Source organism: Diabrotica virgifera, chromosome 6 (assembly GCF_917563875.1).
Source record: "Diabrotica virgifera virgifera chromosome 6, PGI_DIABVI_V3a".
Taxonomy (NCBI): Eukaryota; Metazoa; Arthropoda; class Insecta; order Coleoptera; family Chrysomelidae; genus Diabrotica; species Diabrotica virgifera.
Genome location: NC_065448.1, coordinates 37,314,445 through 37,332,183, shown reverse-complemented (window position 1 = coordinate 37,332,183; position 17,739 = coordinate 37,314,445). Strand labels below are relative to the sequence as shown.

General features: G+C 32.1%; 1 protein-coding gene across 1 annotated transcript; it reads left to right on the top strand.

Moving 5' to 3' along the window:
- Nucleotides 1-954: 954 nt before the first annotated feature.
- On the top strand, nucleotides 955-10,116 carry LOC126886055 (zinc finger protein 235-like). The gene is made up of 3 exons (XM_050652895.1): nucleotides 955-1,324; nucleotides 9,281-9,411; nucleotides 9,580-10,116. The coding sequence occupies exons 1-3, from the start codon at nucleotides 955-957 to the stop codon at nucleotides 10,114-10,116; spliced, it is 1,038 nt and encodes a 345-aa protein (XP_050508852.1).
- The last annotated feature ends 7,623 nt before the right edge of the window (nucleotides 10,117-17,739 follow it).

The following is a 17,739-nucleotide window of genomic DNA, read 5'->3' as shown; positions in this document are numbered from 1 at the left end:
TCATGCCTGTGCTGATCAACCCGGTTGTGACTGTTAATTTGTTGGTGTTAGATTCTTAAAATGTATAAATTTTTAAATGTATTGTAAAGTTTGATATATCATGCCTCACTCTCTTTTATGGGCAACATAAAATTCGCAAACAATATCTGATTCACGCGGTTGCCGTAGCGAAGGTCGAAAAAGGCTTCGCGTATTTATCCGGTTCCCGTTGTACGGGCCCGAAATTATTTTACGTGTATATCCGGTTCCCGCAGTGAAAAGGTTAATGAAAGATAATTGCGTATAATTGAAAACTTATCATTTGCTTTTTATTTTAGACTGCCCACAAGAAGCGCGCACATTGGAAATTTTGCCAACAATACATGCACATTCAAATCACACTGAAGAGAAACCTTACAAGTGCGAAATTTGTCATAAACAGTTTGCTCGTAAATATCATTTAGATAGACATGTAAGAGTTCATACTGGAAAAAATTCTCACAAGGGTGAAATTTGTTTTAAGCAGTTTAGTGAAGCAGGTCATTTAAAAATACATAAGAAAGTACACACTGGAGAGAAACCTCACAAGTGTAATATTTGTTTTTTGCAATTTTCTCATGCAAGTTTTTTGAAACGGCATATGAGATCGCACACTGGAGAGAAACCTTATAAGTGTCAAATTTGCTTTAAGTCGTTTGCTCATAAAATTACTTTAAATCAACATATAAAAGTTCATACTGGAGAAAAACCTTATAAGTGCGAAATTAGTCATAAACAGTTTGTTCGTAAAGATTATTTAAATGAACATGTAAGAGGTCATACTGGAGAAAACCTCATAAGTGTGAAATTTGTTTTAAGCAGTTTAGTGAAGCAGTTCATTTAAAACAACATTTGAGAGTACACACTGGAGAAAAACCTCACAAGTGTCAAATTTGTTTTGTGCAATTTTCTCATGCAAATTCTTTGAAACAGCATATGAGATCGCACACCGGAGAAAAACCTTACAAGTGTCAAATTTGTTTTAAAGAGTTTACTCAGAAAACAAATTTAAATCAACATATAAAAGTTCATACTGGAGAAAAACCTCACAAATGCGAAATTTGTCATAAACAGTTTACACGTAAAGCTCATGTAAATGAACATGTAAGAGTTCATACTGGAGAAAAACCTCACAAGTGTGAAATTTGTTTTAGGCAATTTCCTTATGCAAGTTCTTTGAAACAGCATACGAGAGCGCACACCGGAGAAAAACCATATAAGTGCCAAATTTGTTTTAAAGAGTTTACTCAGAAAACTCATTTAAGTCAACATACGAAAGTTCATACTGGAGAAAAACCTTACAAGTGTGAAATTTGTTTTGTGCGGTTTTCTTGGAAAGTTTCTTTGAAGCATCATATGAGATTGCACGCTGAAAAAAAACCTTAAAAGTGCGCAATTTGTTTTAAACAATTTACTCAGAATAGTTTTTTAGCTGAACATACGATAATTCACATTTTAACAAACCTTACAAAGGACACCGCACACTTATAAGGAAAATATAAAAATATAACACATCTTATGGAAAATATCTCTTGTCGTTTTCCCATTACTGAGGATCGTGATTTCTTCCAATATTCCTAACAATGTTTCTCCATTGGTCTCTATCTTCAGCTGCTCTAAGAGCTTCGCAGAATGAGTTTTCAGCTGAATTCTTTATTTGGTCGGACCCTCTAGTTGGTGATCGTCCTCTTGATCTTCTCCCCGGAACGTTTCCGTCTCACTCATTCATTCGACTAATATCAGAAAACCCCAACAATATTTATGTTACCTGACCAATTGTGTTAACAAAACGGATTGTTAAAGTTCACTGTGAATTTTCTTTTATGCCAGTAATTTCTCTTGAAATTTCATTTTTATGTAGGTAATCAGCAAGACAATCTATTGTCTTGCTGATTAAAATCCATGGACGCCCCTTCTATTTTTTCAATATGATCCTGGATTTCCCAATTTAACAGCAAAATCAAAAATTTCAGTTACCCATATTTGAAGAATTGAATTTCATCCCGACTGCGAATGCGAGACTTTCCGAAAGGCGCACGAAGATAGCGCCTAACAAGGGAAGAATTTCGCTGACTTAAATGTCGTTCAGTGCTTGCGCGTGAGCGTATTAGAGACAGAGAGAGATACATATATATATATATATATATACATACAGGGTGTAACAAAAATACAGGTCATAAATTAAATCACATATTCTAGGACCAAAAATAGTTCGATTGAACCTAACTTACCTTAGTCCAAATGAGCATACAAAAAAAGTTATATCCCTTTGAAGTTATAAGATAAAAATCGATTTTTTCCGATATATCGAAAACTATTAGAGATTTTTTAATGAAAATGGACACGTGGCATTCTTATGGCAGGAACATTTTAAAAATAAATTATAGTTAAATTTGTGCACCCCATACAAATTTTATGGGGTTTTGTTACCTTAAACCCCCCCAAACTTTTTTGTACGTTCCAATTAAATTATTGTTGTGGTACCATTAGTTAAACAGGATGTTTTTAAAACTTTTTTACCTCTTAGTACTTTTTGGAAAAGCTAGTTTTTATCGAGATATTTTGAATATTTGTCAAATCCACCACATATTTGTGTACTGTTACGTACGATTGTAGAGACCTGGTAATAATATGAAATTTTTTTTATTAATTACAGTTTGAGGTATATTTTGAACCATATTAGAAAAGACACCACATCTCGATAAAAGGTGCCTCCTCGGAAAAATACTAAGAGGCAAAAAAGTTTTAAAAACATCCTGTTTAACTAATGGTACCGCAATAATAGTTTAATTGAAACGTACACAAACACTTGGGGGGTTTAAAGGCACAGAACCCCCATAAAATTTTTATGTAAACATATTAAAAAAGAAGCCGCATGTCGATTAAAACTGGTTTATCGAAAAAATATTAAGAGGCAAGAAAGTTTTAAAAACATTGTGTTTAACTAAGGGTACCACAATAATAATTTAAGTGGAACGTACAAAAAAGTTTGGGGGGGTTTAAGGGAACAAAACCCCCATAAAATTTTTATGGGGTGCACAAATTTAACTATAATTTATTTTTAAAATTTTGCTGCCATAATAATACCACGTGTCCATTTTCATTAAAAAATCTCGAATAGTTCTCGATATTTCGGAAAAAATCGATTTTTATCGTGTAACTTCAAATGGCTGTAACTTTTTTTGTGTGCATATTTGTACTAAGGTAAGTTAGGTCAATCGAACTATTTTTGATCCCAGAATATGTGATTTAATTTATGACCTGTATTTTTGTTACACCCTGTATATATATATATATATATATATATATATATATATATATATATATATATATATATATATATATATATATATATATATATATAAATAAATAAGCAAAATCATTGGCTAATACTCGTAAAGTGAATGTGAATTTAGTTGGAAATATATAAAATGATGAAGGGTCATCATTCCATACATTTCTGTGCAACTATATACACCGGTGTTTCGGCCTATTTGGGCTTCGTCAGTATAGTGTAGCAAGTTAAAAAAGTTGTTTGTTAACTTGTAAAAGGATTACTACAGGAGCAAGGTTACCAATTTTGGTCAGGTTGTTAGAAGACCCGCAGTCGCAAGGCTACAACTAACATTGCCAAGGAGGTAAAGCTACCTGAGGAAATGAAAAGCCATAACATTATTAAATAAAATGATGTTGGATAATCGAGTACAAATATAAAAATAAATAAGCAAAATCATTGGCTAATACTCGTAAAGTGAATGTGAATTTAGTTGGAAATATATAAAATGATGAAGGGTCATCATTCCATACATTTCTGTGCAACTATATACACCGGTGTTTCGGCCTATTTGGGCTTCGTCAGTATAGTGTAGCAAGTTAAAAAAGTTGTTTGTTAACTTGTAAAAGGATTACTACAGGAGCAAGGTTACCAATTTTGGTCAGGTTGTTAGAAGACCCGCAGTCGCAAGGCTACAACTAACATTGCCAAGGAGGTAAAGCTACCTGAGGAAATGAAAAGCCATAACATTATTAAATAAAATGATGTTGGATAATCGAGTACAAATATAAAAATAAATAAGCAAAATCATTGGCTAATACTCGTAAAGTGAATGTGAATTTAGTTGGAAATATATAAAATGATGAAGGGTCATCATTCCATACATTTCTGTGCAACTATATACACCGGTGTTTCGGCCTATTTGGGCTTCGTCAGTATAGTGTAGCAAGTTAAAAAAGTTGTTTGTTAACTTGTAAAAGGATTACTACAGGAGCAAGGTTACCAATTTTGGTCAGGTTGTTAGAAGACCCGCAGTCGCAAGGCTACAACTAACATTGCCAAGGAGGTAAAGCTACCTGAGGAAATGAAAAGCCATAACATTATTAAATAAAATGATGTTGGATAATCGAGTACAAATATAAAAATAAATAAGCAAAATCATTGGCTAATACTCGTAAAGTGAATGTGAATTTAGTTGGAAATATATAAAATGATGAAGGGTCATCATTCCATACATTTCTGTGCAACTATATACACCGGTGTTTCGGCCTATTTGGGCTTCGTCAGTATAGTGTAGCAAGTTAAAAAAGTTGTTTGTTAACTTGTAAAAGGATTACTACAGGAGCAAGGTTACCAATTTTGGTCAGGTTGTTAGAAGACCCGCAGTCGCAAGGCTATAAATATATAAACTTTATATATAAATATATACAACTATATACACCGAAACACCGGTGTATATAGTTGCACAGAAATGTATGGAATGATGACCCTTCATCATTTTATATATTTCCAACTAAATTCACATTCACTTTACGAGTATTAGCCAATGATTTTGCTTATTTATTTTTATATTTGTACTCGATTATCCAACATCATTTTATTTAATAATGTTATGGCTTTTCATTTCCTCAGGTAGCTTTACCTCCTTGGCAATGTTAGTTGTAGCCTTGCGACTGCGGGTCTTCTAACAACCTGACCAAAATTGGTAACCTTGCTCCTGTAGTAATCCTTTTACAAGTTAACAAACAACTTTTTTAACTTGCTACACTATACTGACGAAGCCCAAATAGGCCGAAACACCGGTGTATATAGTTGCACAGAAATGTATGGAATGATGACCCTTCATCATTTTATATATTTCCAACTAAATTCACATTCACTTTACGAGTATTAGCCAATGATTTTGCTTATTTATTTTTATATTTGTACTCGATTATCCAACATCATTTTATATATATATATATATATATATATATATATATATATATATATATAAAAGATGTAAATCTTTGAAACACACTCAGTGATCAAAAGATCTAAGTTATTGGTTTACCGACCAAACGTAACTAAATCAAACAAATGAAATATTCCACATTCTCTATTTCATTTGTTTGATATATATATATATATATATATATATATATATATATATATATATATATATATATATATATATATGTATATATATATATATTAATTAAACGAAAAGATTTCTCTGGTATACAGAAGAAATCTTTTCCGTAGCGGACGCGAAAATGTAAATTTCAAAGTCTTCATAAAAGACTTTTGCCGTTTCCTTTCATATCACGGTTCTTCTCCGTTATTGACGAATGTGTAGCGAATAACGTGGCTTTGTAGACAAATCTGTGACACAAAGAGGTGTCTTTTGTCGTTCATCGTCTTTTATGAAGACTTTGAAATTTACATTTTCGCGTCCGCTACGGAAAAGATTTCTTCTGTATACCAGAGAAATCTTTTCGTTTAATTAATATAGATGTCGTACCAAGTGTACTGAAGTCTGGTTATTTTATTATTACCAGAAAGGCCAAAAGCATTTTCTTACACCTCGACCATCCACCTAGATGTTCCTGACGAGAGCTTGACATGAGCTCGAAACACGTCGTGTAGAATATCGGTGGTGGTCGAAGTGAAATAAAATGCAATTGCCGTTTCCTTTCATATATATATATATATATATATATATATATATATATATATATATATATATATATATATATATATATATATATATATATGTTGTTTTTTGATTGGAATGTGTCTAAAGATATTCAACCTCTCATCTTTATTGATAAGCCCAGAGAGGTTGAAGAGGGCGAAACACATTTCTAAGAACTGGTGTTTGGATCTTTGATTCTATTCGAAAAATTTTTCCCAACCCGAAATGGTGGATGTGTGAATTGTTCGTAAGGGGATTTTTCCACATTCTCTATTTCATCTGTTTGATTTTTATATATATATATATATATATATATATATATATATATATATATATATATATATATATATATATATATACATTCTATTCTATTCTGAGGCGAGAATTTTGGGAGCCTAACTACCTATGTATGCGAGTGTGAGTATTCACAAAGAGGAGCTGGCAAACTGCGTATACGAGGAGAGAAAAAGAAGGAGATAGTTACAACTAAGGAGAGAATACATATTATAAAAAATAGCTTTTTTATTTTAAATAGGTGTGATGTCAAAAATTATAAATCACAATTTTTAAATAATGTATATTAATAAATAATGTATTATTGTACCGGGTGTCCCAATAAGAATGGCGCTCGGCCATATCTCAGGAACCGTTTATAGTACAGCTTTGGGAAAAAAAAATTATAACAAAAGTTGCCTCGAGAAAAGCCTGGCAATTATTTTCATAATTGTAAGTCCACCACTAGAGGGCGTAATTGAATATCAAAAATAAAAAATCGAAATTTTACAAAATTTGCCTAATAAAAGGGCACTGGAAATCCGATTATCGTATTCTTCATAAAATCCTGCGCAAATTTTATTTCACAAATTTAAGTCTACCTGTGCAAATAAGAGGTGGGGGTGAGTGGGAACCTTGTTATGAAAAAATCGCTAGAAGTCCGGTTCTGCTTAATCGATTTTTGCAAACTTGGTCTTGTTGAAAACAGCTCTTTTTCGTCAATGTAATAGTTATAATTTGGAAACAGCCTATTAAGTAATATGCCGGCTAGGAGGCGCTATATATTTTCTTTTTAGAAATCTAGTTGTCTTTGGAAAATATTAAATACAAGTATGTATTTTTTTCCTGTATTACAAAATTAGACCAAATTAGCAACAGAATACCGAAAACCGCATGTCTATACCTTTTTTCTATCTCGAGATATCTTAATAAACCTGTAAATTTTAAACATAACTGTTGCTGTCATATAAGTGCAAATATATAGAAGCAAGTAGTGTGCTATGGAAAAAACAAAGAAACATTTTCCAGATGTCACCGTATATAATAAATTAAAACAAAATATGAAGAACTCTACTACTGGGGTGACGTCTTTGGGGATATTTCATTGCATATATTCTAGCTGCAACAGTTGCATTTCTTTAGCATTCAAAGAATGTGGCTATCATGTCAAATGCTTCTTAGTTTGTAAGAATCATCTTGAATTTCACGCTGTATAAATTTTATATAAAATTTAACAGAAAAAAACCGCAACAAACCATCAATGAACAAACTTTTATGTTTTACTGATTTGACACATAATTTGACACATGATGACTTCTTGAAGTTAATACTTCTAATAGTTCTATTTTTTCCATAGCACACTACTTGTTTCCACTTTTACTTCCTTAACTTAGTTTACCGGTGACAATAACAGTTATGGGCCATTTAACGAACATACGCCTGTTTTGGATTATTTCCACAACGAATATTTTACTGTGCAACATAAGAAGTACGAAAGTAAATGGCGCTAATAATTATTCCAATAAACAACAATGTAATTTGCAATTCACTTTCGTTCTTCTTATTTTGCACAGTAAAATATTCGTTGTTGAAGTAATCCAAAATAGGCGTATGTTCGTGGAATAGGGTATATGTATTTATCTTAGTTAGGAATAGGATAATTGATATTAAAATATAATTAAATAAAAATTAAAAATGTGTAGAAAATCTGACGTTTTTACATTTTCTACGATTCATCGGGAGAAAAGCAAATGCGCGGAGGCAACAAATTCATAAAAATTTACATATTAACGCTATTTTTTTGGTATTGTTTTAAGTATTAAAATTGATGTAATATTTAAGTAAAAATAAAATTAAACTGTTTAAAATATATTTATTTCGTTAAAATCATAATAATAGAAGTATAACTTCTTACTCGCGTACAAAGTACACACACTCTTTTTTCGTTATATTTCATAGTGTTATTTGTCTTATTGTTGTTTTGATTCATTATACACGGTGACATCTGGACAATGTTCCTTTGTTTTTTTCCATAGCACACTACGTGCTTCTATTTCCGCTTATATGACAGCAACAGTTATGTTTAAAATTTACACGTTTCTTAAGATATCTCGAGATAAAACAAAGGTATCGACATGCGGTTTTCGGTATTCTGTTGCTAATTTGGTCTAATTTTGTAATACAGGAAAAAAATACATACTAGTATTTATTATTTTCCAAAGAAAACTAGATTTCAAAAAAAATAAATAGCGTCTTCTAGCCGGCAGATTACGTAGTAGGCTGTTTCCAAATTATAACTATTACATTGACGAAAAAGAGCTGTTTTGAACAAGACCAAGTTTGTAAAAATCGATTAAGCAGAACCGGACTTACAGCGATTTTTTCATAACAAGGTTCCCACTCACCCCCACCTCTTATTTGCACAGGTAGACTTAAACTTGTGAAATAAAATATGCACAGAATTGTATGAAGAATACGATGATTAGATTTCTAGTGCCCTTTCATTAGGAAAATTTTGTAAAATTTCGATTTTTTAATTTTTGATATTCAATTACGCCCTCTAGCGGTGGACTTACAATTATGAAAATAATGTCCAGGCTATTCTCGGGGCAACTTTTGTTATAATTTTTTTCCCAAAGCTGTAGTATAAGAGTATGAGTAGTATGAGATATGGCCGAGAGCCATTCTTATTGGGACACCCGGTACATTTGAAGAGGTTAGGCGGCGCCTACCTTGGCTAACCTGACGGGCCGCCGCTGCCGTTTAGACCCGACGATAAATTACTCGGATGTATCGCGGCGTCTAAACGCTGCCTAATAAAATAGATGTTCTCTTTTCTTTCATTTATTTTATTAGTTGTACGTTTATAGTTTTGGTTAGCACTTTACATGTAATTACTATTAGTTTATAGTGTTTTTAATGTAAATAAATAAATGTGAGAGAATCTTAGGAATTGTTGAAATTAATATTGACTATGTAATGTTTAATGAAAGATAATTGCGTATAATTGAAAATTTATAATTTGGTTTTTATTTTAGACTGCCCACAAGAAGCGCGCACATTGGAAATATTGACAATACATGCACACTCAAATCACACTGAAGAGAAACCTTACCAGTGCGAAATTTGTCATAAACAGTTTGCTCGTAAATATCATTTAGATAGACATGTAAGAGTTCATACTGGAGAAAATCCTCACAAGTGTGAAATTTGTTTTAAACAATTTAATAAAGCAGGTAATTTAAAAACACATAATAAGAGAGTACACACTGGAGAAAAACCTCACAAATGTGAAATTTGTTTTGTGCAATTTTCTCATGTAAGTTGTTTGAAACAGCATATGAGATCGCACACCGGAGAAAAACCTTATAAGTGCCAAATTTGTTTCAATTCGTTTGCTCAGAAATTTAATTTAAATCAACATATAAAAGTTCATACTGGAGAAAAACCTCATAAGTGCGAAATTTGTCATAAACAGTTTGCTCGTAAAGAAAATTTAAATGAACATATAAGAGTTCATACTGGAGAAAAGCCTCATAAGTGTGAAATTTGTTTTGGGCAATTTTCCCATGCAAGTTCTTTGAAACAGCATATGAGATCGCACACCGGAGAAAAACCTTATAAGTGCCAAATTTGTTTTAAGTCGTTTACTCAGAAAACTCATTTAAATCAACATACGAAAGTTCATACTGGAGAAAAGCTATACAAGTGCGAAATTTGTGATAAACAGTTTATTCTAGCATGGTATTTGAAACAACACATGAGAACGCACACTGGGGAAAAACCTCACAAGTGTGAAATTTGTTTTGTGCGGTTTTCTTGGAAAGTTTCTTTGAAACATCATATGAGATTGCACACTGAAGAAAAACCTTAAAAGTGCGCAATTTGTTTTAACTAACTTAGAACAGTTCTTTAGCTTTGAACATACGATAGTTGACACTGGAACAAAGCTTGCAAATTTCAAATTTGTTTTTGGCAGTTAAGCAGCAAGTAATTTGAAAAATATATGACTGTGCATACTCTAGAAAACCTTATACGTGCGAAATCAGTTTTCACATAACAAATTTTTAACTTTGGATTGAACAGTACAAACGCAAGTAATGTTATGCTACCTTTTTTAAACCATTAAATGAATCTTAGGAATTTTATTTTCAGTTAATTAAAAACTATTTTGTATCTATGCAACCATATGTACTTATCAACAGTAGGGGAGCCCAAGCGGGGATTTTTGCAGTTACTCGAGCGCGTCAGATTATCATATGGGGAGAAACCTGGTACCCTGCAAATGTACCTCTACCATATATTGGCTCTTAACACAGGGGAGTTCGTTAAGGGGGGCCCGAAAAAAAATCTATCCTTAGAAATACTCGAAATTGTCAGATTAAGATAGGGTAAGTTAAGTGCATACAAAAGAGTGTATATTTCAAAAATCTGACGATTTAAGCCGGGCGTAAGGAAATGGGCGAGTCCCAAAATTTCACAAGAAAAAAGCAAATATTTCGCGAAATGAATGACAGATCGAAAAACTAAAAAATATGTGCTCAATATTTTTTAAGAATCTATCAAATAATACCAAACACGACTTCCCACGGAGAGGGGTGAGGGGTAAATTTAATATTTTAATTACCAATCCCGCGATATTTCGCGAAATGAATATCAGATCGAAAAAATGTAAAATACACTTATTCAATATTTTTGAAAAGTCTATCGAATGGCATCAAACACGACAACCCACGGAGGTGGGGTGGGAGGTTACTTTAAAATCTTAAATAGGAGCCCCCATTTTTATTGCAGATTTGGATTTGTTACGTAAAAATAAGTAACTTTTATTCGAAACATTTTTTCGAATTATGGATAGATGGCGTTATAATCGGAAAAAAACGGTTGTTGGAAATGGAAAATTAAATTAAAAAATGGCAAGCGCCCACTAAAATGGAAAACTTTACTTAACTTTTTTTGGTTTTAGGAACTACTCTTCACAACCCAATAGGTCCCCATAACGCTCGAGTGACTGCACATTTAGCATACTTTGCTCCCCTACCATTGTAAACTTTCATTTTTATAATTGTATTCTAACTATTATACTTGTAATAAATAATTTATTAAAATTCGTTTTGCTTATTACATATCTCTTTCCAGTTTCACTTCACAGGGTAGTTGGTTTAGGATGAAACAACATAAATTTTATATTAGGAAAGGACCCCGCAGAACTCCTCGGAGAGGAGTTAAGGAAAACAGACGGCAACTCCAGCGCGAGAATAAAAATTTAAACAAGTCAATTAAAGGGCTATACTGTGATGAAAGAAAATATCAAACCATGGTCTTCGGAAACGCGAGACAAATTATGAAAACTGAAGACCATATAGCTTTAATCTAAGGACCCGGTAATTTATATTTTGGGTACTTAGCTCTTAGCCAGTCTCGTGTCATAGATATTGTTGAAGGAATATCTATTATTACTTACAAAGCCATACCATAGATCTAAGCAGTTTAAGTGTTATGGGATGTGATGGTACAAATGTCAATACGGCTGGAAGGTGGAATCATTGGAATTATAGAAAGGCGAGTGCATAAACCAGTACAGTGGAATGTATGCCCGTTGCATGCTACTGAACTTGCCTTGCGATATTTGCTGCAAAAACTAGATGCCCACACAAAAGGTCCCTATTCATATTCTGAGCTGATTGGATCCCCTCTTCCCAATTTCGAAAAAAAAATGCCTGTTATTAAATTTAAACCCATAGAAGCTATCCTGCCTCTTGTAAACGAAAATGATCTAAGTCCAGATCAATAGTATTTATTCAAACTATATAATTATATAGTTTTCTCCAATTATAATAATAATAATAATTTGAGATGGAATATGTTCTCAAAGTTTGACAGAGAGAAGTCCAGAGAAGATGGCACAAACACGTTGGTTCACGACAGCGGACCGCATTCTTAGAGTTTATGTAGCTGCAACTGATCCTTGTGAAAGCTTAAAGATTTTAGCTGAGTTTGTATTACAAGATAAGTATATTCTCGTATGAGGTTTGAGATAAAAACTCGGCCAAGATTAAAATATGGTGTCAGGCATCTATGCAAATTAATACAGGCCTCGAGAGATTTTCCGAGTAATGTCTCATCAATTTATCAATAAAGTTATTCCAGACAATGCTTTGCAATTTGCGCAAACGGAAGTCATTCAAATTTGTATGTTAACAGATTCACGTTAACGTATTAGAGAGGTTGCTGTCAGAAAAATTTTAAAATATAGGAAGGCTGGTAAAAAAATTGCTTTTTCATAGTATCCTAAATCCCTAAATCAATTTCGATGCAGAAGATTACATACATCTCATAGTGGGCGGGTGGAACTCGCCATGCAGCTACATCATCGTGATGAGTTCTGGGTTAAATATATATATATATATATATATATATATATATATATATATATATATATATATATATATATATATATATATATATAATCAAACAGATGAAATAGAGAATGTGGAAAAATCCCCTTACGAACAATTCACACATCCACCATTTCGGGTTAAGAAAAATTTTTCGAATAGAATCAAAGATTCGAAAAATTTTTCCCAACCCGAAATGGTGGATGTGTGAATTGTTCGTAAGGGGATTTTTCCACATTCTCTATTTCATCTGTTTGATTTCGTACGAGTGGTCGTCAAACCATTAAGCTTGGATCTTTTGATCACTGAGTGTGTTTCAAGGATCTACATCTCATGTTTTTAAACATATATATATATATATATATATATATATATATATATATATATATATATATATATATATATATATATATATATATAACAAACAAGTGGTTTATTAGGGTTGGAGTCAGAAGTTTGACCAGGATATCAAAGCAACACTCTTTTGACTTTTTGTCTAGCTTTCGGGGTTGTTTGACCCCTTTATCAAGACTTAGTCGTTGAGATTATTAAAAAAAAGCTTGATGATGCTCAACATTTCAAATTCACACATATTGAAATGTTGAGCATCATCAAGCTTCTTTTTAATAATCCCAACGACTAAGTCTTGATAAAGGGGTCAAACAACCCCGAAAGCTAGACAAAAAGTCAAAAGAGTGTTTCTTTGATATCCTGGTCAAACTTCTGACTGCAACCCTAATAAACCACTTGTTTGTTTGATATTGACAGTCACTAATATCCAGTATATATATATATATATATATATATATATATATATATATATATATATATATATATATATATATATATATATATATATATATATAGTTTGAGTTTAATTCTTGAACCTTGATATATTTTTTTACCAATGTTTCTTGGGTTTAGGTTCATAAAAAAAGCTTGTCTATGATGTTATGACCATATTTATTGATATATTATCCGACGTTTCGGCAGGAAATCCATGCCTTTTTCAAGGATTGACTAAAACAACATTTATTGAAAGCTACAATACAATTTAAAAGAAAATCGACTTACCATGCAATCGTAAATTTAGTTTTGAAACAAGTACACAAATAGACGTCACAATTAAAACAATGTTAAAATGTTAAAGCATAGGAACGGACCCACTAAGTCATTGCGTTAAGAGAGTAATGAACTGTGTCAAAAATTATTATGGTGTTTATTGATGTTTGATTTTATGTTAAGTCAAAATAGTTGTCTTCGTCTCATAGGCGTGCTGAAATATTATATAGTTAATTTTAGATTAAGTTGAAATATACCCTATTAAGGTTTTTGACATCCCGTTTATCATTGACAGCTTTGTTATTTTTTTTAATTTCTATGGACTCTAGCAGTTCCCTCTTTTTTTGTTGGGTTCACTTTTTAGGATTTTAGTTTTATCGAAATCAAATTTGTGTTTCTTTTCGTTTTCATGTTTTGTGAGGGCTGTAGTGTTATTTTTGTCATATTTGTGAGACCGAATTCTAGAGTTTAGTAGCTGGCTGGTTTGTCCGATATATACCCCATCGCAATTTGAACAAGGAATTTCATATACAACATGTGATTTTTTTGATTGCGGGGTTTTAGTTTTAAGTTTAGTAAAATTCCTTTTCAAGAGATTATATCCTTTGTGAGCAACTGTAATGTTATGCTTGGCTAGAAGATTCGAAAGTTGTTCAGATAAATCTTGTATGTAAGGCAAAGACATATATTTCTTCTTTTCCTTATTATTTTTGTTGTTGTTTTTGTTGTTGTAAAATGTATGTAGTCGTGACTTGAAGGTGTTTTCAATGAGGTGATGTGGGTATGAATTAAGTGTTAGTGCTGTTTTTGCTTTTTTTATAGCATGAGGTCTATTGATGGGATCAGACAATCTGATGGCTCTGTCGGCTAGGCCAATAACTACTGATTTCTTCTGGGACAACGGGTGATGAGAGTTGAAGTTTAGGTAAATTTAGGTTTGATTTCGATAAAACTAAAATCCTAAAAAGTGAACCCAACAAAAAAAAGAGGGAACTGCTAGAGTCCATAGAAATTAAAAAAAATAACAAAGCTGTCAATGATAAACGGGATGTCAAAAACCTTAATAGGGTATATTTCAACTTAATCTAAAATTAACTATATAATATTTCAGCACGCCTATGAGACGAAGACAACTATTTTGACTTAACATAAAATCAAACATCAATAAACACCATAATAATTTTTGACACAGTTCATTACTCTCTTAACGCAATGACTTAGTGGGTCCGTTCCTATGCTTTAACATTTTAACATTGTTTTAATTGTGACGTCTATTTGTGTACTTGTTTCAAAACTAAATTTACGATTGCATGGTAAGTCGATTTTCTTTTAAATTGTATTGTAGCTTTCAATAAATGTTGTTTTAGTCAATCCTTGAAAAAGGCATGGATTTCCTGCCGAAACGTCGGATAATATATCAATAAATATGGTCATAACATCATAGACAAGCTTTTTTTATGAACCTAAACCCAAGAAACATTGGTAAATATATATATATATATATATATATATATATATATATATATATATATATATATATATATATATATATATCAAATAGATGAAATAGAGAATGTGGAAAAATCCCCTTACGAACAATTCACACATCCACCATTTCGGGCTGGGAAAAATTTTTCGAATAGAATCAAAGATCCAAACACCAGTTCTTAGAAATGTGTTTCGCCCTCTTCAACCTCTCTGGGCTCGTCGGTAAAGACAAGAGGTTGAATATCTTTAGACACATTCTAATCAAAAAACAACATTCGAGACCTAGACATAGAAGGTGCGTAATCTTTACCGACGAGCCCAGAGAGGTTGAAGAGGGCGAAACACATTTCTAAGAACTGGTGTTTGGATCTTTGATTCTATTCGAAAAATTTTTCCCAGCCCGAAATGGTGGATGTGTGAATTGTTCGTAAGGGGATTTTTCCACATTCTCTATTTCATCTATTTGATTTCGTACGAGTGGTCGTTAAACCAATAACCTTGGATCTTTGGTTCACTGAGTGTGTTTCAAAGATCTACATCTTATGTTATATATATATATATATATATATATATATATATATATATATATATATATATATATATATATATATATATATATTGTTATATTTCTAGTTGATATGAAAATTAAATTTTGATAATTATAAAAAGGATTCAATTTAATATAAAATATTTTCAATTTTCTCAACCACGGGCATATAAATGAGGAACAACCTGTATACAACAAATTGTTATATTTAATTTTAAGAAGTGATTAAACGAAACTCGGGAAAATGCGCTTAGAATAAACAAAGTGAATGGCGCGTACCATTATCGTTGTTCGCGGAAGGTTCGATCATTAGCCTATGCTAAATAAGACTCAGTTGGAATCGATAATAGGTCATTATCGTTGTTCGCGGAAGGTTCGATCATTAGCCGATGCTAAATAAGACTTAGTGGAAATAGAGAATAGGTCATTAAATTTTGTAAATAGTAGAAATTAATTTTAGAATGGGAATTAACTATTTCTTTTTTGAAAACCATTAAGCATATTTAGAAAGATTAAAAATTGGTTTTGAGGAATACTGCGAATGAGAGTTGGTGGTGGAAGGTTGATTTGTGAATCTGGAAGGGATATTTAGAAAGTAGGTGAATGACTGAAAAGAGAGAGGAGAATGTTTTGGGCTGTCGAGAAGTGAAGTCGAGTAGTAGACGGTAGTGTACGGAGAGTGAGAAAGCCGGTGTAGTTCCGTGAGTGTGGAGATCTATCGTGGAACGAGAGGTAGGCCAGGTTGAGAGTAAAGAACCTCCTTGAGCCAAGAGTGTCCCGGTAGCTGATTGCAGTTTCGAAAAAGGTAGAACACAGCATCACGACAGAAGCAGGAGCGAGAGCTATACGAGCTAATCTTCAAAGGAGAACATTACTGAAAGCCAGGACGAGGTTTTGATTGCAGCCAAGGATAGCAGGAAACGGGTTTTGTGTAAAGACATTCTCAGTTCACCAGAAAAAGGTCAGTCTCATTTGTTTGGACATGAATGTATGGGTTTTTCGTATTAAATACCACATTATAAATTGAAGAACATAATCAATAATATCAGAAAAGCTTCATCAAACTTAAATAGAATTGTTGCTAATAAATCCTAATAGTTAAATGTTAATAAAAACTTTCAATTGGAAACCAAAAGGAAATAAAATTCCCATTTGTAAATGTTATGTTTAAGAATAATAAGATCTAGCACATATTAAGCAGTGATTGCCATTTAAATAAAATAAACAATATTTTGATTATAATTGTAACCCATATGTGTGTATTATTTTACTCCTTTCTTTCCTATCCCGATTAGGAACCATTGAGAAATACTGAGAAGCCACGTAAGTAAGTAATTAATTTTATAATTCGCCCTGAGATTGAAAACATATTGATATGTGATCTGGTTAATTAATTAAATTATTATTAATGCATTGATTAAATTAAATGACAAATAAGAATATTATCTCATATCAATAATCAAGATCACATCAATATATATAGTAATGTTTGAATAACGGCAATTCGGTCAGTTGAAAGAAAACTCTATTTATTTATTCAAACATTACTATTTAACACAGTACGGTAGATAATATTTGTACAAATATATATATATATATATATATATATATATATATATATATATATATATATATATATATATATATATATATATATATATATATATAAATTCGGGTTCAAAACGTCCTCCGACGTTGTCCGATGCCTTGTTGCCAATATATTCTATCATTGCAGTTTTCATCTCCTAATCCTCGTACACTCATTGATCGTCTTACTCCTTGTATCCATGTCGTTCTTGGCCTTCCTCTTTTTCTGTTTTCTGTAGGTGTCCATTTCATAATTTTCTTTGGCAGTCTCTCCTCCCCCATTCTCTGAACATGTCCGTACCACGCTAATTGTTTTTTCTCAATGCACTCTACAACCGTTTCCTGTAAATTCATTCTTCGCTTTACTTCCTCATTTCTAACCCGGTCCAATCTCGACGTTCTACTTGCTCTTCTT